This window comes from Sinocyclocheilus anshuiensis, unplaced genomic scaffold (assembly GCF_001515605.1).
Source record: "Sinocyclocheilus anshuiensis isolate Anshui unplaced genomic scaffold, SAMN03320099.WGS_v1.1 scaffold1719, whole genome shotgun sequence".
Classification (NCBI taxonomy): domain Eukaryota; kingdom Metazoa; phylum Chordata; class Actinopteri; order Cypriniformes; family Cyprinidae; genus Sinocyclocheilus; species Sinocyclocheilus anshuiensis.
The window spans coordinates 1865-25705 of NW_015551147.1; the positions used below are offsets into that span (position 1 = coordinate 1865).

General features: G+C 36.1%; 3 protein-coding genes and 1 long non-coding RNA gene across 4 annotated transcripts; 3 read left to right on the forward strand and 1 right to left on the reverse strand.

Annotated features, from left to right (window-relative positions):
• Positions 1-3858: 3858 nt before the first annotated feature.
• slc22a7b.1 (solute carrier family 22 member 7b, tandem duplicate 1) lies at positions 3859-8290 on the forward strand. The gene is made up of 10 exons (XM_016453454.1): positions 3859-4280; positions 4649-4752; positions 5541-5695; positions 5983-6151; positions 6219-6342; positions 6423-6535; positions 6643-6857; positions 7683-7791; positions 7884-8090; positions 8221-8290. Exons 1-10 carry the CDS (start codon positions 3900-3902, stop codon positions 8273-8275), a joined length of 1632 nt encoding a protein of 543 aa, XP_016308940.1. The 5' UTR covers positions 3859-3899; the 3' UTR covers positions 8276-8290.
• A 711-nt stretch (positions 8291-9001) lies between these two features.
• On the forward strand, positions 9002-13981 carry LOC107663281 (solute carrier family 22 member 7). The gene is made up of 10 exons (XM_016453459.1): positions 9002-9382; positions 9473-9576; positions 10256-10410; positions 10561-10729; positions 10886-11009; positions 11661-11770; positions 12287-12501; positions 12637-12745; positions 13395-13601; positions 13702-13981. The coding sequence occupies exons 1-10, from the start codon at positions 9002-9004 to the stop codon at positions 13799-13801; spliced, it is 1674 nt and encodes a 557-aa protein (XP_016308945.1). The 3' UTR covers positions 13802-13981.
• Positions 13982-15803: 1822 nt separating this feature from the next.
• On the forward strand, positions 15804-22376 carry slc22a7b.3 (solute carrier family 22 member 7b, tandem duplicate 3). The gene is made up of 10 exons (XM_016453445.1): positions 15804-16199; positions 16976-17079; positions 17205-17359; positions 17453-17621; positions 17700-17823; positions 17923-18029; positions 18549-18763; positions 21632-21740; positions 21883-22089; positions 22301-22376. Exons 1-10 carry the CDS (start codon positions 15819-15821, stop codon positions 22374-22376), a joined length of 1647 nt encoding a protein of 548 aa, XP_016308931.1. The 5' UTR covers positions 15804-15818.
• A 106-nt stretch (positions 22377-22482) lies between these two features.
• LOC107663282 (uncharacterized) lies at positions 22483-23379 on the reverse strand. The gene is made up of 2 exons (XR_001631314.1): positions 23233-23379; positions 22483-22961 (listed from the first exon to the last, which is right to left on the reverse strand). It is a non-coding gene; the product is annotated as an uncharacterized LOC107663282 (long non-coding RNA).
• Between the last annotated feature and the right edge of the window lie 462 nt (positions 23380-23841).

Sequence of the window (23841 nt, forward strand, 5' to 3'; positions counted from 1 at the left end):
CTCTCTCTGTTTAAATCTAGATTAAAGTCTCTTTGGCCAAGCATTCAAATAATGCATCTCATAATCTTTTACTGCAGTTATATCTGATCAAATGCACATTATTATTCTTTAGTTTGGGTTAAACCAATAAATTTTGCTTGGTTGGAACAGCAGCTACGCTAATTATGTCTCCATTTGTTTCTCTGTTTTTGCCACGGGCTAGGATTTACACAAGCTTCAGTCTGGATCCAGAACACCTGAGAAGAGATGATGCCAACCCCTCAGATGATGCCAACCCTGAAACAACATACAGAACTACCACATTTTGCTATAAGTTTGATTGCATCATATAATAATTGCTGTTAATAATGTTCATTGTCTGTTTGATTACGTCTTTAATTGATTTTTCCGTACATTTCTGCCATATGTACATTGACTGACAGTCACCACTGATAAGCTACCACTAAATATTGTAGAAACTTAATTTGCTGTAAAGTTGCTTTGCAATGATTTGTATCGTGAAAAGCGCTGTACAAATAAACTTGAATTGAATTTTGCTAAATATGCACCATATAACATTTATTATAATTATTTTTACCGTTCTTCAATATTTAATTTATGTTTGAATAAATCTGTCAAGTTTTTGTGACAACCACCATTTAAATGTTTATATTTCAAAAAACGAATTGGAGTAAAAATATAATTGTGTAATTTAAAGTTCAAGTTAGTATTATAACTTTATTGATTATATTTTAAGTGTTTGTATATAAATCAGCTAATTTCAACCTTCCATATTATTGACTCTCAAGTATATTTTACAGCATTAGGCTAGTTGAGAGATTTTTTTTTTCTTGAGAAAATTTGCCATGTCCTGTACCTGATATATATCCAAAATAACAGATATTGAATTGAATTGAAATCAGAATCGAATCGAATCACAAGCTTGTGAAGGATAATCAAATAGAATTGTGAAATTTGTGTCAAAACCCAGCCCTAGTAAACGTATAAGAATGACAATCTATGCAGGATTCTGGAAACTTCTTATAGCAATAAATAGAGCTAAAAATTAAAAGGAAAAGACAGGAAATCAAGAATAAGTGATATTATTGCTACATTTCTTCAAAAGCAGATCGTGGAGATGCTTTAATCATCTATGATAAAAAAAATATGATATCACACACCCCTAATTAGCTTATAAAGACATTACACCAATTTCACTCATCTCACGAGTATGACAGCTAAATAGGCTTTGCTTTCAAACTCTCCTGTGTGTATGTGTGAGCGCTCTGTAAAGACCGAAAAAGATTTCTATTTACAATGTGTATAACAGCATTGAGCATCAAGCCAATCGAGCACTGAACACAATGACCAATCTGACGTGTTTAAGTCAGTCAGTGGTGCATCTACACAATACTGCAAGTTTTTGTTCAATGCACCTCACTGATTGTTCTACAGCTACACGCTCGCAACTCTTTTTGTTACAACTAAGAACACAATGCTCAGCTCAATATTCCACTCTATGAATGTGCGTTCTGCTCATGTACTGCTCAAAGTCTGCTCAAATAACGCACTGACAGGAAATGTCTCTGTACTATACTAGTAAACCTGTTTGCAATAGCGCTACTGTGCTGTAACATGGCAACTCTGGTAAAATGGCGCTATACCCTCGTTCACTGATCTGCTCCCCGCTATGCTCTGCTCACATGCCAACCTTCTACACTGCGAGTAAATCACTCGCATATGCGACTAAATCTTCACTCTTGGCGACTAAATGATGTCTAATATTAGCCAATGGCTAATACATTCTTAGATTTTACTCGCCAGTGTGTGAGTTGCAGGCTGAGTATAAGTTTAGCACAGATATATTTTCACTCACAGAACACTCTGACTGAGCGCTTCAGAGTTTCACTCTCCGTCAAGCGATCTGTGATATTTATAATTTCATCTCAATGGATGCGCAGCGCACCTGTGTTTGCGTATTTGGTGTAACAAACTCTAGTGTGAAGGCGCACGACTCGCTGACGCTTTCTCTCACACGCGCAAAGTGAGAGAGAGCAAGAGAGTCTTACATAACATGCAGAATTGATGTGATGTATATATATAAGTGTAGTATTTCAGTCTGGCGAGTAAACAAAAAAAAATTACTAGCCAATGGCGATTCAATTGCCAAGGTGTCCGTAGAGGGTTGCATGAAACAAAAATGCAATGAAAGTTGCATTTGCGACTGAAAACTACTGCGTGCGACTATAAACATTTTTTTAGGAGCACCAGTGCGACTGACCCGATCATCATCATACTTGTGATTGCGCTCAGGGGAGCTTCAAATGTTTCTAACGTTACGTGTTTTTGCAGCGTTGAGTAATGTATCACAGACATATCTCATGAATCCTTTCATAAGCAAACTGAGAGATTAATTGCGCAGTGTAGAGAGCTTCGTTGATTATAGATTTGAGATCGAGATGAACTAAGATGAGTGCCAGCTTTTAATGATTTTTAAAGGAGTTTGTAAATGTGATACTGATTTAATACAATTCAATAAACAAGAAGTTAATATTAAGTGACTTACATTGTCTGACTATAACACTATTGTCTGATTTTGCTCTATTTCGTCGTCGAAAATAGTTTGAAACAAAGTCACATCTCCATTCAAACACAGCGGTGTCTCGTTTATGAATGTGTACTTTTACTCAAGTACTTGATTTGTGTACTTCGTCCACCACTATTTGCTTAGACTATTTGTGTTTAAAAAGTTAGCTGACCAAAGATGCTTCACACTGTAATGGCAGTGAGTGAGATAGGAAAGTGTGTTTGACACCTATAGCTTTTTGGGTTTGAAAAGCTTTGCTGGACTTGGACATAATTGATGCAAATTTCTGTTGCTGCATGTTCAGTCCTTCTAATAATGGCACCATTTTACAGAAACTCTAGATGGCAGTAGAAGTGACAGGTTTTGGAGAAAGAGTAGTTATTCTTTAGATGTGGTGCAACAGCTTGAACACTTTCCAGTTTGCAGTTCTGTTAAGGAGATTAAATTTTGATTTATCTGGTGCTACATCATTAAAATAATGCTTTTATTCAGCAAGTTCTGTATGCATTAAAGACTTCTACTTGTTATAAAATAAACACTGAACTTTATTGAACGTATCTTTTGAACGTTCTATTTATCAAAGAATCCTGGAAATATATTTTTATCATGGTTTCCACAAAAATGTTAAGCAGCACAACTGTTTTTAATGTAAATAATAAGAAATTATTCCTGAAAATGGTTTCTGAAGGATCATGTGACAAATTCAGTCTTGACATTACAGGAATAAATTGCATTTTAAATATATATTAATATAAACAAAACTTGTATTGAATTGTAATAATAATTCTAACATTTTCATGGTAGTTAAAATATATAATAATATAATATAATAAAAATATATATATAATATAGTTTTTTTAGAGACCTGCCTTTGTCCTCAGTTTGACTACTGTAGTACTGTCCAACACTGCTGTCATTTATTAAGCAGGAAGAAATCCAACCAAATGACTAGTGGAAGCTCAGGCCTTCCACTATGGTTTCAACCCCCCCATTGGTGTTAGATATTAATTTACTAAAAGAAAAGACTAATGTACAATCTTTCAGTGCAGAGTGTCTGTCCTGAGTGTTTTCTTCAGTTTGTTTTTGTTACTTGAAGTTACTTTAAGCGTGTCAAGTCAACATACTTTACTTATTTGTGTGTGCATGTGTGTTTGAGAAAAAGATATGAAAGAGAATAAGAATATGTATGAATGTCATTCATGTCAGTATATGAGAGGTTAATGATCTACACCAGAGCAGTGAATGTGTAAGTAGACTTATGATTGGACAAACTCAAGTCCATATTGCCCTCATTGTTTCTTTTGAGCCACATCAGAAGACTAGATCAGCAAAGATGAAGTTTGAGAACCTGTTGACTGAGGTTGGGGGGTTTGGAAAATACCAGATCAGTATCATCGCCCTTTTGGTGATTCCGAGAGTAACGCTACCATTTCACTTCCTGTTGAACAACTTCATTGCCGCCATCCCATCTCATCACTGTGATATCAGCTCTCTGGATGCTGACGGGGTCCTTGGGAATCTAAGTCGAGAAGAGAGACTGACTGTCAGTATTCCTGCACAGGAAGATGGGACACCTGCTTCCTGTCACATGTTCTCCCATCCTCAGTTCCACCTGTTGGCAAACTCTTCCAGCAGCTCAGAACTTCCTGTAGTTGAGTGTCAGAACGGATGGGAGTATGACAACAGCACAATTAAATCAGCCTTGGCTACTGAGGTAATTCACTTTATTTGTTTTTAATTTAAATACATTTTTATAAATATATAATTTAATTTTACGACTGTTAAATATAGTCTCCACAGTAAACCTAAATGAATGTTAAAGCTGAAGTGTATAGATTTTTTACGTTAAAATTCAGAGACAATTATAAGTAAGCTTTTTAGGGGTTAATTTCCCAAAACCAATGGGAAAACCAATGGCTCAACCAATGGTGTAAATGTGGGGGCGGGACTTTTTGTTTCTCTGACTAGTGCAGTTTTGAATGAAGCAAGATTGTAATTCTGATTAATGTCCAATTCAAATGTACATCACTGATCAAAAGAAAAATGACATCTTTCTGACCAATATATATGTTTATCTTTCAGTTTGGATTGGTGTGCGACAGGAAAGGTCTGAATAAAGCCACAGCCACCATCTTCTTTGTTGGTGTGATGGTAGGAGCAGCCATTTTTGGCTGGCTGAGTGACAGGTGAGATTTAATGTAAGACATGGATCTGGCCTTTAAGAGATGTAGTGAACAGTGATGCTACAACAGCATGCCAAGCTGAAGTAGTTAAACTACAGTTACTGTTAGGTAGCTACAGCACAAACAAAATTTTGATGTTACTTAAAGGAGCACTAAGTGTTAATAATAATAATAATAATAATAATAATAATAATATTAAAGAAAAAAAGATGAGGGTTTTTGAATGAATGGACATCTCAATAATGGTTAAAGTAGTAGTAAAATTGTACTATATACAACAAAAACACTCTAATGTACATAACTGGGTCAAAAATCTATATATAGTACAGAAACTCATTTTTGGAGCAATTCACTACAATGAGTCGGACTTTCCAACATTGCATGCAAATAAAATAACTATTTTGGATGAATCAATTCACTAGACTGAACTACTTTCTAACACTACTACATGCATTTAAGAGAGAAGACCATTTAGTATGAATCGATTCACTAGAATGAACCGATCTTACAATGCTTATGAGAGAGAGAATTGTTTAGGACAAATTGATTCACTCTAATGAACCAGACAACTGTACATGCATTTGAGAGAGAGAGAGAGAGAGAGAGAGGATCATTTAGGACAAACTGATTCACTGTCACAAAGATCCGTTTAGGTGACAGCATTGTTCTTTTAAAGATATTAAAAAGTAGCCTGTTCTGGAAAAGCTACACTACTTTGAAAACAGCTGTCACACTATACTTTCCCCAGCATGCCAGTATAAGGTATTTCTCATGGATTCTGTTTATTCCAGGTATGGTAGGAAACGAATGCTGATGGTGGCTTACCTGATAGCCATTTCGTTTGGGGTGGCCAGTGCATTTTCCAAGTCCTTTATTATGTTTGCTATAATGAGGTTCTTCACTGGAATGGGCCTTACGGGCATCAGCATCATCTCCATTGTCCTGTGTGAGTGCTTTCTTACATGTCTGTGGGTGACCATTTAATATGTATTTTATAATTAATATGCTTCAAACACAATGTAGTATTTAGTAGACAGATTTTACGGACACAGCTCAACACTTGTTTAGTACCAGATGAAGCAGAATTTTTAAATGAACTAAATGAATGATTGAATGACACACTCAATCACAAGCATAAAGATTTAACTTGCAGAAAGTCACTTAAAAATCCATACCACTAATGCACAGACTGACATTCTGGTTTAAATAATAGAACTTATTATTATTCATCAGGTGTAGAATGGGCCGATATAGCACACAGGACGATTGCTGGAGTTATAATAAGTTTTGATTGGTCTATCAGCACTATGATATTGCCTGGCATTGCTTATCTCGTCAACGACTGGAGGCCTCTGGTCATCACAGTAACAGCTCCTCTCATACTGGCAGTGATCACATGGAGGTAAGATGTTACTATGATTGACTCAGATGTCCAGTTTTCCCAAATCACCTACATTCCTGTCTTCTAGGTGGATCCCAGAGTCAGCACGATGGCTTATAGCCAATGGACGAATGGAAGAGGCCCATTTTTACCTGAGCAAATGTGCCTCAGCCAATAACAGGCAACACAACCTCAGAGATATCAAACCAGAGGTAACATTTTAATATGCGATATTGAGGAAGCGATTACATTTTCTGCATTTTCCTAAACTTTTGAGAACATGACCTTTCAGACCCTTGCCAATGTTATAATTGCTGAGGACAGAGGTGACAGGAAGTACTCGTATCTGGATCTCGTGAGGTCTTCTAAGATGAGGAAACTGGCTATGCTTACTGGAAGCACCTGGTGGGATTTTTTTGTCTTTATAATGGCTTAAAATCATGGTTTCCTTTTCAAATTCAAGTCAGAGCAACCTGGTTTACTAAGATATTAAAGTAAATTGTTTTTTGCAGGTTCGGAGTGGCATTCACTTACTACGGCATCAGTTTGAACATCAGTGGTTTTGGGCTGAACTTGTACCTGACCCAGTTTATTTATGGTGCCATAGAACTGCCATCAAAACTGGTGGCCTATTTGTGTCTTGATAAACTGGGCCGCAGGTACAGCCAGGTGGGCACGCTGATTACAACAGGGGTCTGCATTGGCATCACCGTCCTCATTCCCAGAGGTAAAAGACAGAGAACAATCATTTATTATGATGCCACAATCATGTGATTGACACTCAACTTGCTTTAAAACTGTGAATGTTTGTTTTGTTTAGTTTATTCCGTTACAGAACAACCATTTATTATGATGTTGTCATCATGAGTTTGGCATTCATTGAATTTAATATGTGAATGTTTTCTATTACAGTCAGTCATTTATTATGACATCACAATCATCTGCCTGGCTTTTCAGTCCATTTAAATGAAAGAACAATAATTACATAGAATGTCACTGTTGTGAATGACTAAATGTAATTATGTAAAAGTTATTCATTGTGATGTCACAGTCGTGTTCAGCATGTCAGTCATTCTAAAATTTAAAATTTAAAAAGCTTTCTGATGGTAAAATCACATGTTTGGTGTCAAAATCAGTGTGGTTTTTTTCAGTGTTAAAATACTTCATCCTATCCCAGTTAAATATGAAAATCCAACTACAAGTGGGCCATTTATGGGATGATTCCACTTATCTAAAAACGAATATATTAATAATATATAAATATCACGAATAATATATAATTCTTTATCGTTGATCAATAGTTGATTCTCACACAATGTAGAACTAAATCAAAACATTGCTTTCTTATTTTAATGTATTTTAAAGTTATTATGGCCCCTGCTACACCATCCGGCCACAAAAAGCATTTTTCTCCATTGACGCCATTCAAAAGTAGTTGCATATTTAAAATAAAATAAAATTCCAGTGGATCTGGAGTTATTAGTCACATTTTAGTCATGCATTTCAGTCATGTAATTTATGGCTCAGTTGATGTCTCTGGTCCTGTCTTTAGATTTGTGGCTGCCCCGTACAGTCATTTCTGTGCTGGGTAAAGGATTCTCAGAGGCCTCCTTCACATGTGTTTTCCTCTATACCACTGAGCTCTACCCAACTGTGTTACGGTCAGTTGTTTATCATTTGCAAATCTACTTGTGTTTGTACATAAAATGGAAAAAAAATGGTGTTATTAAAATTCTCTCTCTTCTGACCTTAGGCAGAATGGATTAGGCTATAGCTCATTTGTTGGTCGTGTTGGCGTTTCTCTTGCACCTCTTGTGAGCCTTCTGGACGAGGTCTGGCTGCCTCTGCCACAGGTCCTGTTTTGCTCTGTGGCTCTCAGTGCAGGTCTCCTTGCGCTGCTCCTCTCTGAGACCCACAATGTGCAGCTTCCTGAGACTATTGAGGACGTTGAGAAAACTAGGTGTATAATCATTTACTACTGCTACTACTAGAATCTTTTTTTAATTGCTCAATGAATTACTTAAAATATCTTGCAATGTTCTAAACTTGATATAAAAATATAACATATTTTTATTTTATTTGTTACACAGGAAAAGATCAGTGTGTTCACAACTTGGAATGGAGCCTTACAAGCAGACAAAGTGAAACTGTAGAGAAGATGAAACTAATAAAAATCAAATTCATCGCTGAATTGTCTTGGTCTTTATTTAATAAATTCTTATTATTCTTGCGACAAACTACAAAACCTTATAGAGTATATAAACCTTATATATATATATATATATATAATTCCTGTTATGGAAAAGCTGAATTTTCAGCAGCCATTACTCCAGTCTTTAGTGTCACATGATCCTTCAGAAATCATTCTGATGATTATGATTTGGTGCTCAAGAAACGTATAAATCTATATTTTTATTATCAGGATTTGAAACGTGCTGCTTTATATTTTTGTTGGAAGAACAGCATTTATTTAAAACAGAAATCTTTTGTAACATTATAAATGCCTTTAATACATACTTGCCGCAATCAAATATGAATTTCTTTCATTCTTTAATTCCTTTCTTTTCAACCAGATGTCACAGTAAAGATAAAATTTGTGTTACATTCGTGTTACAAGTCAACAGACTGGCTGCCTTGAGGGCAAAGTTATGATAATCTCAGAATGACAAAGCAAGAATAAACATCTATTGTAAAATCACCACAATGTAAAGTTTCAACCAAAGGGTTTAATTTTTACAAATGTTCCACAAAGCTTTAGACATTCCCTCTGTTAACCATTTCCCTCCTTTAGAGTGTTATGACTGTGAGGTATAAACAAAAGAGCCAGGTGAGACAGAACCTCAACCAGGTCGAACACAACAGAGCGCAAGGATGAAGTTCGAAGATCTTCTCTCAGAAATTAATGGATTTGGAAGGTTCCAGAAGATGGTCCTGTGCATCAATTTCTTTGGGCGATTTAGTCTCGCGTGTCACTTCCTGTTAGGCAACTTTATTGCTGTTATCCCTTCTCATCATTGCAGCATCAGCTCTCTGGATGCTGACGAGATCTTTGAGAACCTGACTCAGGAGGAGAGACTCACTGTCAGTATTCCAGTGCAGGATGATGGGACTCCTGCTTCCTGTCACATGTTCTCTTATCCTCAATTCCACCTGCTGTCAAACTCCTCCAGCCCCTCAGAGGTTGCTGTAGTCCAGTGCCAGAATGGATGGGAGTATGACAACAGCACGTTCATCAGCACTCTCGCCACACAGGTGAGAAGACTCTTGCTTTTTTATTTATTACTGATGATACACTTTGTACTTTTCTCAAGTTGTGACCGCTATCTTTTTTGTGTCTTTCAGTGGGATTTAGTGTGTGACAAAAGAGCATTGAGCAGATTAACAACCACCATCTTCTTCATTGGGGTCATGTGTGGAGCAGCTGCTTTCGGGAGCTTGAGTGCAATGTTGGTGCAGCTAAATTGGTTTAATTAGGTTTTTGAGGTTTCCATAAATCATGGAAATGTTAGTTTAGAATTAGCAAAAACTAGCACAGTTGCTTAAAGGGATAGTTCACCCAAAAATGACAATTCTGTCATGATTTGCTATCCCTCATGTCGTTCCAAACCTGTATGAGTTTCTTTCTTCTGCAGAACATGAAAAAGGAACGTTTGCAAACATCGGTTCAGCATTGATTTCCAATTTTATGGAAATCAATGCTTGAGAGACATTTCTCAAAACCTCTTTTTATATGTTCCACAGAAGAAAGAAAGGTCTTACATGTTTGGAACAGCATAATTAAAATTTTTGGGTAAACTATCTATTTAAATTAATCTCAGCTGCATTAGAAACACACTGGACATTTTTCCAAATAATCTAATCCAGTGGTTCTCAAACCTCTCCATGAAGTACCCCCAGCACTGCACATTTTGTATGTCTCCCTATATCTGACACACCCACTTCAGGTCTTGCAGTCTCCGCTGATGAGTTGAATCAGGTGTGATAGATGAGGGAGACATACAAAATGTGCAGGGCTGGGGGTACTCCAGGACAGGTTTGAGAACCACTGATCTAATCAATCCAAAAAAATGTTGGGGTGTTTGCACTTGAGTGTTTTTAAGTGGACACATGTCTGTTTCTGCTCAGGTTTGGGCGTAAGCCAATGCTGCTGGTGTCACATATGTTAGGAATGGGATTTGGATTGTGTAGTGCTTTTTCCTCCTCCTTCATCATGTTTGCGGTGCTGAGATTCTTCACTGGATTCACCATTACTGGCAGTGTCATCATCTCCACTATACTCAGTGAGAATCACTCTCTTTTTAAATTGCTTTGACTTTATAATTATTGAGGCTCTAAAAAAACACAATAATGTTTCTAAAATGAAGATCACTGAATCACTCTAATTGGCAAAGTGTGTGTATATGTTATTTTGTTGATTTGTTCTTCATCAGATGTGGAGTGGGTGAGCATTGAACACAGAAAGCTGGTTGGGGTGATTGACAGCCTCTCTTGGACATTTGCCTTCATGAGCTTTCCACTGGTTGCATACTTCATTCGAGACTGGAGATGGCTGACTGTTGCCATCTCATTGCCCACCGTTACTGCCATAATCACTTGGTGGTGAGTATAAATAAACCAAACCTAAATAGAGGTCATAGAACACATCTGAAAATCATTTGGTACATGTAATGTGCCTTTTTCAAAAAGTAGCTTGCTGCACGTTCTCAATATAAAATACTTTACATTTCATAAATATGAATTTTGATGTTGTTATAGGTGGGTTCCAGAGTCAGCGCGGTGGCTGATAGCTAACGGGAGGGTGGATAAAGCTCATTATTATCTTCATAAATGTGCTGTCATGAATCGTAAAAAGGAAATTATTGTCAGCATAAAACCTGAGGTGAGAGCATCTCATTGAATTTCCAGAAGGAAATCTAAAATGGTAGTAAAGAAATATATTTTATTTTAAAATACCAGAAATATATTTTTTATTAAGAATGGTACAGTATTAACAATGGCACAAACTTTCTCCCTCGTTAGTAAAGATGATGTGAAACAAGGAAATTATTGCCAACATAAAACCTGAGTTGAAAGAATCTCAATTAATTTCCAGAAGGAAATCCAAAATATCAGTGAAAAAAATATTTATTTTAAAATACCAGAAATATATATTTTTTAACAATGGCCCAGTATAGCAAACTTTCTCCCTCCTTAGAAACAGATTATTGAAAAAAAAATGTAGCTTGGTTCTATCCATCAGTTGTTGATTGGATGGAGGCCGATCTGAATGCCAGCTTGCTGTCGATTGTAAGAAAAGGACAGTTTTCAAGCAGACAAGATGATTGGAGAAGTCAAGCATATGTCACCAGAGAGAATTCTGTTGTTTCACAGGAAAATTAAGTCATAAAAATGTTTTAAAATAAAAATCTCAGTAACATGCATGAGAAAGTAAAAGGAGTCAGGAACTGTATTTTTTTTTTTCTTGCTTTTATTTTAGCATAGTTTGCGGATATATTTGAACATATTTTTTTTTCTCTTTGTCTTTCTATAGAATTTGGCTAAAATCATAGTTACTGACAGAGGAAACAGGAAGTATTCATACCTGGATCTGGTTAGGACTCCTAAGATGAGGAAACTGGCCTTACTCACAGGAATCACCTGGTGTGTAGTGAACTATCAAATCACAAACACACACAACAGTTCCATCAGTAAAAGGATGTTCAGATAAATCTCATGGTTCTGCTGGATTTTTCACTGCCAGGTTTGCAGTTGCCACTGTTGCCTATGGAATTAGTTTCAACATTTCAAGCTTTGGACTAAATAGGTATCTCACTCAGTTTGTGTATGGAGCCATTGCATGAGAAAGTAAAAGGAGTCAGGAACTGTATTTTTTTTTTCTTGCTTTTATTTTAGCATAGTTTGCGGATATATTTGAACATATTTTTTTTTCTCTTTGTCTTTCTATAGAATTTGGCTAAAATCATAGTTACTGACAGAGGAAACAGGAAGTATTCATACCTGGATCTGGTTAGGACTCCTAAGATGAGGAAACTGGCCTTACTCACAGGAATCACCTGGTGTGTAGTGAACTATCAAATCACAAACACACACAACAGTTCCATCAGTAAAAGGATGTTCAGATAAATCTCATGGTTCTGCTGGATTTTTCACTGCCAGGTTTGCAGTTGCCACTGTTGCCTATGGAATTAGTTTCAACATTTCAAGCTTTGGACTAAATAGGTATCTCACTCAGTTTGTGTATGGAGCCATTGAAATTCCTGCTAAACTGAGCATCTATTATCTGCTGGATAAGTTTGGAAGACGCATAACTCAGGCTGGATCACTGCTGTTTGTTGGAATCAGCCTGATGATTAATATATTCATTCCCAAAGGTGAGAGCCTTACTTAAAGATCTTTTAACATGAAGAGTGAAATGACAATGTATACAGTTTGCCCTTTGACATATTGCCACATATTGGCCTATGACAAGATCTAGAGCAACAATGTTTCTTTCTCTTGCCATTCAGATAAGTCAGTGGTTCGTACGGTGATTGCTGTGCTGGGAAAAGGCTGCTCAGCCACGTCTTTTGGCACAGTTATTTTGTACAGCTCTGAGCTTTACCCCACTGTTGTCAGGTATGAAAACCAGTTTCATTCAAAATTATACTGTAGTAAAATTTAGATCTAGTGCCAAAAGCTACACTACATTTGAATGGTTTGGGGTCAGTCAGATTTTTGAAATTTTTTGAAAAGTCTGTTACACTCTCACCAATGCTGCATTTATTTGATCAAAATGCAGTAAAACCAGTTATATTGTGAAATATTATTACAATTATTATATTATTTATACTATTTAACTTTTTTAATATAATAAAACATAATTTATTCCTGTGATGGCAAAGCTGAATTTCCAGTAACCATTACTCCAGACTTCAATGTCACATGATCCTTCAGAAATCATTATAATATCTTGATTTGTTGCTTAAGAAACATTTTATCATCAATGTTGAAAACAGTCGTGCTGCTTAAATTTTTTGTGGAAACTCGTACATTTTTTAGCATTCTTTGATGGATTAAAAGTTCAAAAGAACAAACAGAAATCTGTTGTAACATTATAGATGTCTTTACTGACACTTGATCAATTTATTGCCTCCTTGTTGAATAAAACGGAAGAAAAAATCTTCCCCAAACTTTTGAGCAGTAGTGTAAAACTGTAAATGGTAAATATTTATAGTTTTTATTTTTTAAGTTGAATTAAAAATATACTCATAAATGCAAAATATAGGCAAAATGGGATGGGCTATAACTCCTTTGTGGCACGTCTTGGTGTGTCTGTGGCTCCTCTGATCCTGCTGTCGGATGATGTTTGGAGCCATTTCTCTCAAGTCATCTTGTCTTCTCTTGGCCTCTCTGCTGCTTTTGTGGCTTATCTATTACCTGAGACACGAGGCAGGTGTCTGCCGGAGACTATAGAGGATGTCGAGGGAATCGGGTACGGTTATGTGGAAAAACTATCTAGTCTGGGAAACTGAACCCTTAAGCATAATCATTTGCAATTCGAAGAATGTTCATTTTGTTGTTTTAAATTACAGGAAGGGCACTGATAACTTGCCACTACAAGATCAAAAAATGGATGAAAAAGAAAGCAGTAGGTTGAAATGGAAAGACAATTTAATTGTGCAGAACACATAACTGTAGTAGAATTTTTTATTTTTTTTATCCATAACCCTATTTATGTGTCATCATTTAATTAAAACATTGAAAGAGAAATTTGAAGGGAGATGTTGCATGTTTTCCTCATTGTGATGTTTTTGTCAGACTTGTGTGACTCACTAATCCACATATAAAGGAATACTATAGGAGGAACAGCTCACAGGCCTTTCTATTTTTACAGGGCAAGAAATAATTTGTGCTTGGAAACAGTGTTGGGGAAAGTTACTTCAAAAAGTAATTCATTACAATATTGTGTTACTCCATAACAAGTAACTACACAGTGGGCAATTGATGTTGAAAAGATTAATAAAAATTAACGTAAAAAAAAAACAGGTAAAATATGTAAATCAACCTGACATCAAAAACTTGACACGACTTAGGTTTGATGTAAATTGAACGTCAAATATATTACATAAACATTAAACCACTACATGAACATTAAACCAATTTCAGTGTGGGATTAACTTCCTGTTTTCACCAAATTACCACTGGAAGAAATTGCCGTCCAAATTTTAAGTGGTTACAGCATCAAGTCATGACCAATATTTGACATCAAATTGATATCAAGGTGCTCGCTGGGTAATTGCATTACTTAGTTAATTTTTATGGAAAGTAATTAATTACGTTACTTTTGCATTACTTTTTGTCATCAGGGCTAGGCTTGCTTATTTGTTTTTTAATAACAAAAAAACTCAAAGCTATATTTTTGGCAACTGTAAAGGCCCTTTCAAAAGTGAAATTAATAAGACTCAGGCTGAAGGAAGTGCCTCTGTATTCATTCCCAATTTCTCCTTTAATACGGGACAGAAGAGGTGTCAGTGATAAATTGGAAAACAAGGTAACTTGCATTACTTATTTGAAAAAGTAATTCAGATATTTAAAAAGAATGCATTAGTTTACTAGTTACTTGAAAAAAGTAATCTGATTACGTAATTTGCATTACTTGTAATGTGTTATCCCCAACACTGCCTGGAAATGTAGCCAAAAAAGGAAGGAAAAAAAAAACCAGGTTTTGCACTGGTTTACTAACATTATATGTACAGTTATAAGGTGCTTCGTCTGGGATAATGAAAGTAAATATGTTATGAAACTTGAAACCTGAGTTTACTGTTCATTAATCAGTAATTTGGAATCTTGCCCTAGTGCTTCACAAAAAGTGTTTAATAAAGTGCAGAATGTAAGTGTTTATGTCTGTAGAGAAAGATTAATGAATTGATTTCTTTCTTTGGGCCTATGCATACAACACTAAGTGTCAAATTAAAGCATAACTTTGATTTAATCACAAGTTTTGTGAACCACAAATCCTTGCACAATGAGCTTGTTGGATAACAGCTGTCTGAAAGGTTTTCTAAACATAGATCAGTGCAGTTCAATGATAACAAAAGTTAATCTGTACAAATGACCATACAAACAACCCAATCTGTCAGCATCACCTAATGTGTTTATGCTTTTCTACTCTTTCTAAATTAATCTGTTAGCATTTAGATGACAAATAAATGGTTCTCATTTTATCTAAGAAAATCCTTCTTAACTCTGACAAAAGATGTAGTTTTATCATAATCAGAGACGGAGCTTGCCTTTTTTTTTTGTTTTTGCAAACTCCAGTGAGTCCCTATAAAATATCTACCAAGAGATCAAAAAGGAAGTGAAGCCAAAAGAGTGCTAGTGTGATAAGATATATCATCTGTGAAAGGTGTCAATGTCCATGTGCATTAACAACATGAACTGCACAGATGGCGAGACACTCTTTTACCAGCATTAACAACCAAATCACAAATCATTCACCACTGCTGACAAGCTAGCAAACTGTCTGAAGATATGGCCACACACACATTAAACACAGACATACAACCACAGCTTTGGTTTTAATGACCAAAGTACAAGATGCATCTGACTTCCAGTTAACCTTAACCTTTGTTATCCCATAAAAACTCACCACATAAACCAGGGATTTTGTAGGAAGACACTGAGGAAAGTCTGTGTATCAACAAAAACCATGAAGTTTGAAGATCTAATTACGGAAATCAATGGCTTCGGCAGGTTTCAGAAGATGATTCTTTGCATCAGTTTTGTAGGACGATTCACTTTACCATGTCACTTTCTATTAAGCAACTTTATCGCCGCCATCCCATCTCACCACTGTGATATCAGTTCTCTGGATGCCGAGGGAATCTTTGGGAATCTGAGTCGGGAGCAGAAACTGACTGTCAGTATTCCAGCACAAGATGATGGGACTCCTGCTTCTTGTCACATGTTCTCTTATCCTCAGTTTCATCTGTTGACAAACTCCTCCAGCAGCTCAGAACTTCCAGTAGTCCAGTGCCAGAATGGATGGGAGTATGACAACAGCACGTTCATCAGCACTCTCGCCACACAGGTGAGATTTCAGTGAAGAAGGTGCTGCACTTTATAAACCATGTTGTTGACCCTTTCTTGCTAGGATGGGCCTGCGTGCTGAAAAATCCAACTTCAACTCCAAATCATTTGAGGATTGCCTTAAACCATTTAAGTTTAAAAAACAATATTTATGAGTACTGTAAACTTTTTCATTTGAATCACTGTAAACTATACTCAAATGCATTGTTTAGCTAAACCTTGAAACCTAAAATGAAACGTAAAATGAACTCAAGCAAGTCTCTAGCAGTTAATTAGCTAGCAATTCTGTGCATTGCAATAAAAAACATCACTGCATGTGCAGAGTTATAGCTTTTCAAATAAAGTAACAGTTTTTCAGTCACTGGATCATTCTCAACATAAACCCTAAATTCTACTCTTCAGCACAATAGTAACCCCCCAAAAGTCCAACATTACAAAAACTTAAAAATACCAAAACTGGAAATGGACTAAACTCTGCCGCCCAAATTCGGTTCAAACTAATTATTTACTTCATTTAGTAAATTTCACTATTAGGTTTTACAGTGTCGGTAAATATGTCCTCCCTTTCACATCCAAAAAAAAAGGAAGTTAGTTGGGAATTTTGAGTTGTGATATGACAAGTTGTCATATGAAAGTTTGAAGGTTCAAGACCTTCGGATAAAAATGTCATGATAAAACTAGTGATATATTTCATCCACATCTAGTTTTGAAAGTTCATGAAGCAGTTCATTGCAATTCCTTAAGAAAAATTATTTTCCATCTCTTTTTATTTCAAAGTGGGATCTGGTATGTGATAAAAAAGGTCTGAATAAAGCTGTGACCACCATCTTCTTTGTCGGAGTGATGTTTGGAGCAGCTTTTTTTGGAGGCACGAGTGACAGGTGATGTTTAAAAAAAACAGAACTGTGTATTATGATAAATATTATGAACAATTAGCATTTTATGAAGACCGCCACAAGCAGGAAATGTTCTGTATGAAAAAACCTGTCTTGTATTTGGCATGTAGATTTGGCCGTAAGCCGATGCTGCTCGTATCCTATATATCAGGAATGGCTTTTACATTGGCCAGCATCTTTTCTACCTCCTTCATCATGTTTGCAGTGCTGAGATTCTTTAGTGGATTCACCATCACCGGCATCGTTATCGTCTCAGTCGTACTCAGTAAGACCCCTATCTCAGGTCCTCAGATTATGATTGAATGTGAATATAAAACAAAGTAAAATGGCCTTACTGTACATGCATGTCTTTCTTCAGATGTGGAGTGGGTGGACATTCAGCACAGAAGGCTTGTATGTATAACTGGCAGTATGGCATGGGCTGTTGGGAGCACCTCGTTGTCTCTTTTTGCGTTCTGTATCAGAGACTGGAGATGGCTGACAGTGGCTGTCACATCACCTTTACTGCTATCCACAGTCCTCTGGTGGTAATGGACCTCGCATATTCTGTCAAATGAGACAATTAAGGGTAAGAATGTTCTATAGAGCAAATGTGTCTGATGTAGGTGGGTTCCAGAGTCGGCTCGGTGGCTGATAGCCAATGGGAGGGCGGAAAAAGCTCATTATTATCTTCACAAATGTGCTGTCATGAATCGCAAGGAGGAAGTCATTTCAAGAATCAAACCTGAGGTGAGAGAAAATGATATATAACAAGGGATTGATCAGTTTATTTTAAACAATTGTCTGTCTGTAGGCTAACTACAGTACATCTCTGTCTTTCTTCTATAGGCTCTCTCCATCATAGCTTCAGATGAGGGAAAGAAAAATTATTCATATCTGGACCTAGTCAGAACCCCTAAGTTGAGAAGATTGGCTCTACTCACAGGAACCATATGGTGTGTAAATGAACCACAGTTCATTTACGAACAGTATCTGCCCACCTTTTCAGTGGCCTTGGTCTTATTTTTTTAGAGATTTTTAAAAAGTCTTTGTTAAAGAGTTAAAAGCCATGAACTAAACAGCCAGTTATGAGGTGAAACACATAACAAACTTTGATTTAAAGCAAAGAAGTATTTGAAATTTAGACAAAATTCAAAAGTACATGACTGTGCTTAACAGCTTTAATTGTTTTAATTTATTGTAAAATATGTGTATATTCAGTGTACAGCGTTTGCTTGTTCCAGTTCTCTGATTGGTGAAGATTTAATTGCAGAATCATAGATAATGTAGTTTCTCTCGAGGATTCCTGCTATTAAATACAACTAATGTATTTTAAAAATAAGTTGAAATAATGCAGACTGTTGGCTTCACTATAGACTGCACTATAGCCTTCAGTGGCACTAGATTACAGAACAAGGACAGACGTCATTGTCTGAATAATAAATAATCTACTAATGGCTTTTCACTTCTTACAGGTTTTGTGTTGCCACTATGACCTATGGTATCAGCCTCAACATCACAGGCTTTGGACTAAATATGTACCTCACTCAGTTTGTGTATGGAGCCATTGAGGTTCCATCTAAACTGATAGTATATTACTTGCTGGAGAAGATTGGCAGACGTAAAACTGAAGCAGGAGCTCAGCTGTTGGCTGGAATCAGCCTCATGATTAACATATTCATACCCAAAGGTAAGACTGGCAAAACCAACATATGATTATGCAATGATTATAATTACATGTGCAAAAGTAATGTTGCTACTGAATATCTTGGAAAAGCAGTATTATCACTTTTATATGACATATTAATAAGACTTTAAAACTGCAGACATCATTTCGGTAACCTGCGATGCGGCCTTGTCAGATTCAGTGAGCCCGCTGTATGTCTGTTAATGTTCACATCAGACCAAACTGCCTTCTAAAACACAGGAGAGAGAAGTTTTGTATTTGGGTAACATTAAAAGTAAAACCATTCTGTGTGAAATAGAGGGGGTAAGAGATTTCAGTAACCTTTAATGCTGCCTTGTCAGATAAGGTGACCCTGCTGTGTCTGTTGCTGTTCACATCAGACCAAAATACTTCCTAGGATATAAAATAGAGGTTCACCTTGTGATTTTGGAGAACATTAAAGCCATTCTAGCCATAATTAATAATCATTATATATGCAATCATGACAATACTCAATAGCACTTGGAGACCTTGTCCAATAACCATTTATTGATATTCACTGAATAACCTAACCCAAGTAGCACAGCGTACAATCGTGCAAGAAATACGCCGCGCGTCCGTTCCAAGCAGCTCGGAGCCGCAGGAGTCACGTGAGGAGAGTGAAGCGAAATGACTGGTGGCGGGTCCAAAAGCGCAAGAGAACTTTTGTTAATAAACGTTTCATTTCTTCGTTTAAAATAACTGAGTTGGTCTTTATTGTTGCTGTGTTTTCATGAAAAAACAAAGATGAACCACAAACTAAGCATTCGTTTTAAATAAGGTAAACCTTATTTATTTGGGTTACAGCGCAAGTATAGGCTCTGTCTTCATCAATTTGTTAATAAGAGTTAGAGGTTTAATAAATGCGAATTTGCCATTGTACTACTTTATGACTGATCTGTTTTAATAACAATGAACCACAAACTACGATCGTTTTAAAAGGGGAAATCCATTATATTTGCGTTACAAATTTTATAAACAAAATTGTCATTTTGTTAATAAAACTTCAGTTTAATATGTGAATTTCTTAATGATACTACTTCATTGTGGGCCTATGTTTTTTTATTATTATTATTATTAATAGTAATAATGACCCACAAAGGGGAAAATACAAAGACTTTATTTTTATGTTACAACGCGGTTACACCAAGTCATCAGTTTATTCGTTTTGTTCAATTTTTACATTTAATATAAGCTAAGCGACTTCATCATTGTACTATTTTATTGTTGATGTAACGTTTTTTTTATTATTATTGTAGATTGAATCAACCTTAAGCATTAGTTTTGATCCACGAAAAGATGACGTTAAAGATCAAGATGCGAGAATGCGTCATAGTTGCTGCTGAGGTAAATGGACTCTCTCGCTCTTTCTCTGTTTCTTTGTAATAACTGTAGACATGCTCGTTAATTCTTAATTTGGGTACAGACGTGTTATGGGGGAAAAATATGATCAAAAAGTCATGGCAACAAATGTTTTTTTTTTTAAATCAGTATATGATAAACGTTTTAAACAACTTATACACAGTCAAATTGATTTGACTTAACTCATGTTTTACAGTGTGACCACAATAAAGGGCTTCTTAGAGTAGCCTACCATACTGACTGGATAATCAGGAAGAATTGTTAGAATTAGAATTAATTATTGTTAGAATTAATACTACTAAAACAAAATAAGATTAATGCGTATGCCTACTGCTGGTTGGCTGCCCACTAGGCATAGGCTCCAGGTCTGCTTCCTTATCGCCAGCTCAAGGCTCGGTCTCTTTTTATTTTTTTTGGGCTTCGCGAAAAAATCAGAAATGCGATTTCTCGCCATGTTGACTGGTGTATTTTTAAAGCTTCAATGACGGATGCGGACGTGGTGACGTCACGCGACAATTGTTGCTTATTGTCGTTAAGCTTTTCCCCCTATGATTTTAATGAATATTCAAATTAATAAAATTAGTTATATTTCTTTTTTGTTACAAAATTCAATTTTTTTTTTTATTTTTAACACCGCATCCCCAGCACCCCCATTTTTTCTTTATCTCCGAGCCAGGGGCTGCTGCAGCACCCCCAGTACCCCTACTTCCCGCGGTAATGTGTAGGCTATGTCTGATACTGTTCACATCAGAGCAAAATGCTTTCTGTGATATAAAACAGGTGATTAAACAGCAGCAGAGTGAATTTAGGTAACATTAAAACCATTCTGTGTCAAATAGATAACAGATTTCAGTGTTATGCTGCCTTGTCAGATTTGGTGACCCTGCTGTGTCTGTTGCTGTTCACATCAGACCAAAATACTTCCTAGGATATAAAATAGAGGTTCACCTTGTGATTTTGGAGAACATTAAAGCCATTCTAGCCATAATTAATAATCATTATATATGCAATCATGACAATACTCAATAGCACTTGGAGACCTTGTCCAATAACCATTTATTGATATTCACTGAATAACCTAACCCAAGTAGCACAGCGTACAATCGTGCAAGAAATAAATGACAAATATTAGGGAGTACAGCTGTGTTTTTTGGTGCTAACGCTATTTATTTTGAAGTGGTGCTACCTTTCTGAAACGAGTTTTTCCAGGGTGGGGTGTTTGAGATACGCCTCCACCTGCTGGCGTAATGATGTAACTGCAGGAACAGTCATTTAAACATTTTAACTGTGAGACGCTGCTTGGTCGATTAGATTCGTTGACCGAAACTAACGGTTGTATAATGGATAATAGGATAGAATGGGGGAAAATACTGTAATGGTTTAAGGCACAATATAGAGATGGCATAAGCGTATTAAAACTTAAACTTACCAGAAATGACAATAATTTGTTTATTCAGTCATACTGTGTTCATTATCCTCTTTCACATTCAGATCAGTGGGTTGGTCGTACTGTGGTGGCAGTACTGGGTAAAGGTTTCGCAGTTGCAGCTTTTTGTACAATTGTATTATACAGCTCGGAGCTTTACCCAACCGTCCTCAGGTAACAATTAAAAACAGTCAACATAATGATATATTTACTATTTGATATAAATGTAAAATAAAGGAGTGCATATTTTACATTTGCATTCTTCATACATTTCCTCATTACATAACTAAATCATTTATTTGACTGAATCCTTCAGGCAAAATGGGATGGGATATAACTCGTTCCTGGGCCGTCTGGGAGTGTGTTTGGCTCCTCTAGTCCTGCTATTAGACAGTTTTTGGGGCCACTTCTCTCAGACCATCCTGTGTTCTGTGGCACTCATTGCTTCGGTGGTGGCCTGGCAGTTACCTGAGACACGAGACAGGTGTCTGCCTGAGACTATAGAGGATGTCGAGGGTACCGGGTAAGTCATAACCTACTGTATAGTATTTTGTTAAGGCAACTATAGAAGACTTGTATTAACACACTGCTGAACACTATACTTGAGTAATTCTATTGAGTCAAGGAAGTAATATTGGGACCAAAACAGATGTAGGTGTGTTTAATCTAAAAGAATCTGGAAAGTTTATATTGTGTTTTCATTAACCAAGTCATTTTTTTATCATATTGAATAGGAAAAATCTCATTTATCATGACAAGCAGGAGGATGAGGAGAAAATGACAACAACTGAAACCAATGAGGACCACTGAGATTGTGTGCACATTCAATCCTAAATTCAACCAAAGTTGTTTAGTGTCCTGTTCAGATCCCAGAAGAGTAAATGCACGCAAAAAACTTGAAAGAACAATTCCAAAGTTCTTTTAAAATATGTTTTATTAGTTACACAAGGATTTACAACTTTCTCCAGTGCCATGTAATAATTACAGATATTTTCTAAGAATGGAGGCGTGAATGAATAAATGGAAACTGTGAGTTTGTTTGTGAAAAACAGTAAAATGAGAGAGAAAGAGCCTATGTATGTGTGCATGTTTAAGTGACTTTTGTATTACTTTTTTATAAGATGCCAGTGGCCATTTCTGATGATCAGACTACATGCAACGATATTTGCATTTATCTATGTGAAAATAAATCTTTACACCTTACAATTTTTTTTAATATGCAAAAAATATTTCTGAAACAAATTAGCTTTTCCTTGTGACTTAATGTTCGCTTCGCATTTCATTCTCTGCATTTTCTTTCTCGTAAATGTAACAGCCCACCTTTCCAATGTTTACGCCTTTTGGTCCAAAAAGGTACCCATAACAGGGCACATGGCAGTACGGGCTGCCCTCATGCTGCAGAAAATAGAGAAAATACTGCACATTATTAAGGAGTCTGAAGCAATCATCATGGTAGATATTCTACAAATACATCATTTACATTATTTATAGGATTTACATTTCAGATTTAGCTACTGTTTTAATTGTCATTTAATATTTAAAACCCAAAAAAAACAATAATTCAAAAATGCATTTGTAAACATCTCTATCAGAGTAGGCAAAGACGTAGTAATTGCATATTGTGCTTTAATAGAAGTAGTAGGTTGTATGACACATTTGTAAGTACCTCTGCATGGCCACCAGGGGTCAGTGTTTTCTTGCACCTCACACAGCGAAGACAAGGCCTGTGCCAGTTGCGACCCAGTGACATCACCTTCTCAGCTGCAGCATTAGACCATGACATCACATTACATCACATTAATACAACACTGTTTTTAATGGTTATCTATATATAAAGAATAATATAAAATGTATATTCAGAAAATTAACAAAAAATTATTTATTTTAAAATAATTTGATATAAAACATGGAATATATAAAATATAAATACATAATTTAATTATACAATTTTACATTTAATTTATAACTTGACTGTGTATGGCTAGAAAATAACTACAATTTTTTTAAATGTTACACTTAAGTCTAAACTACGAGTAACTATCATCAACAATAACTTATCTTTGACTTTCACCTTAAAGGGGTGCAGTCTAACGTGTTAATGCTTCGTTTGTTTTAAAAACGCATTATTTTTCACATAATTTACCTTTATTCCACACCGCTCTGTCCCTTCTCTGAGAAACGGGCTGATCATTTCCTCCTTTTATGAAGCCCCTCCCTCAGAAATAGGCGATGGGCTCTGATTGGTTAGCTAGCCCAGTGTGTTGTGATTGGCTAA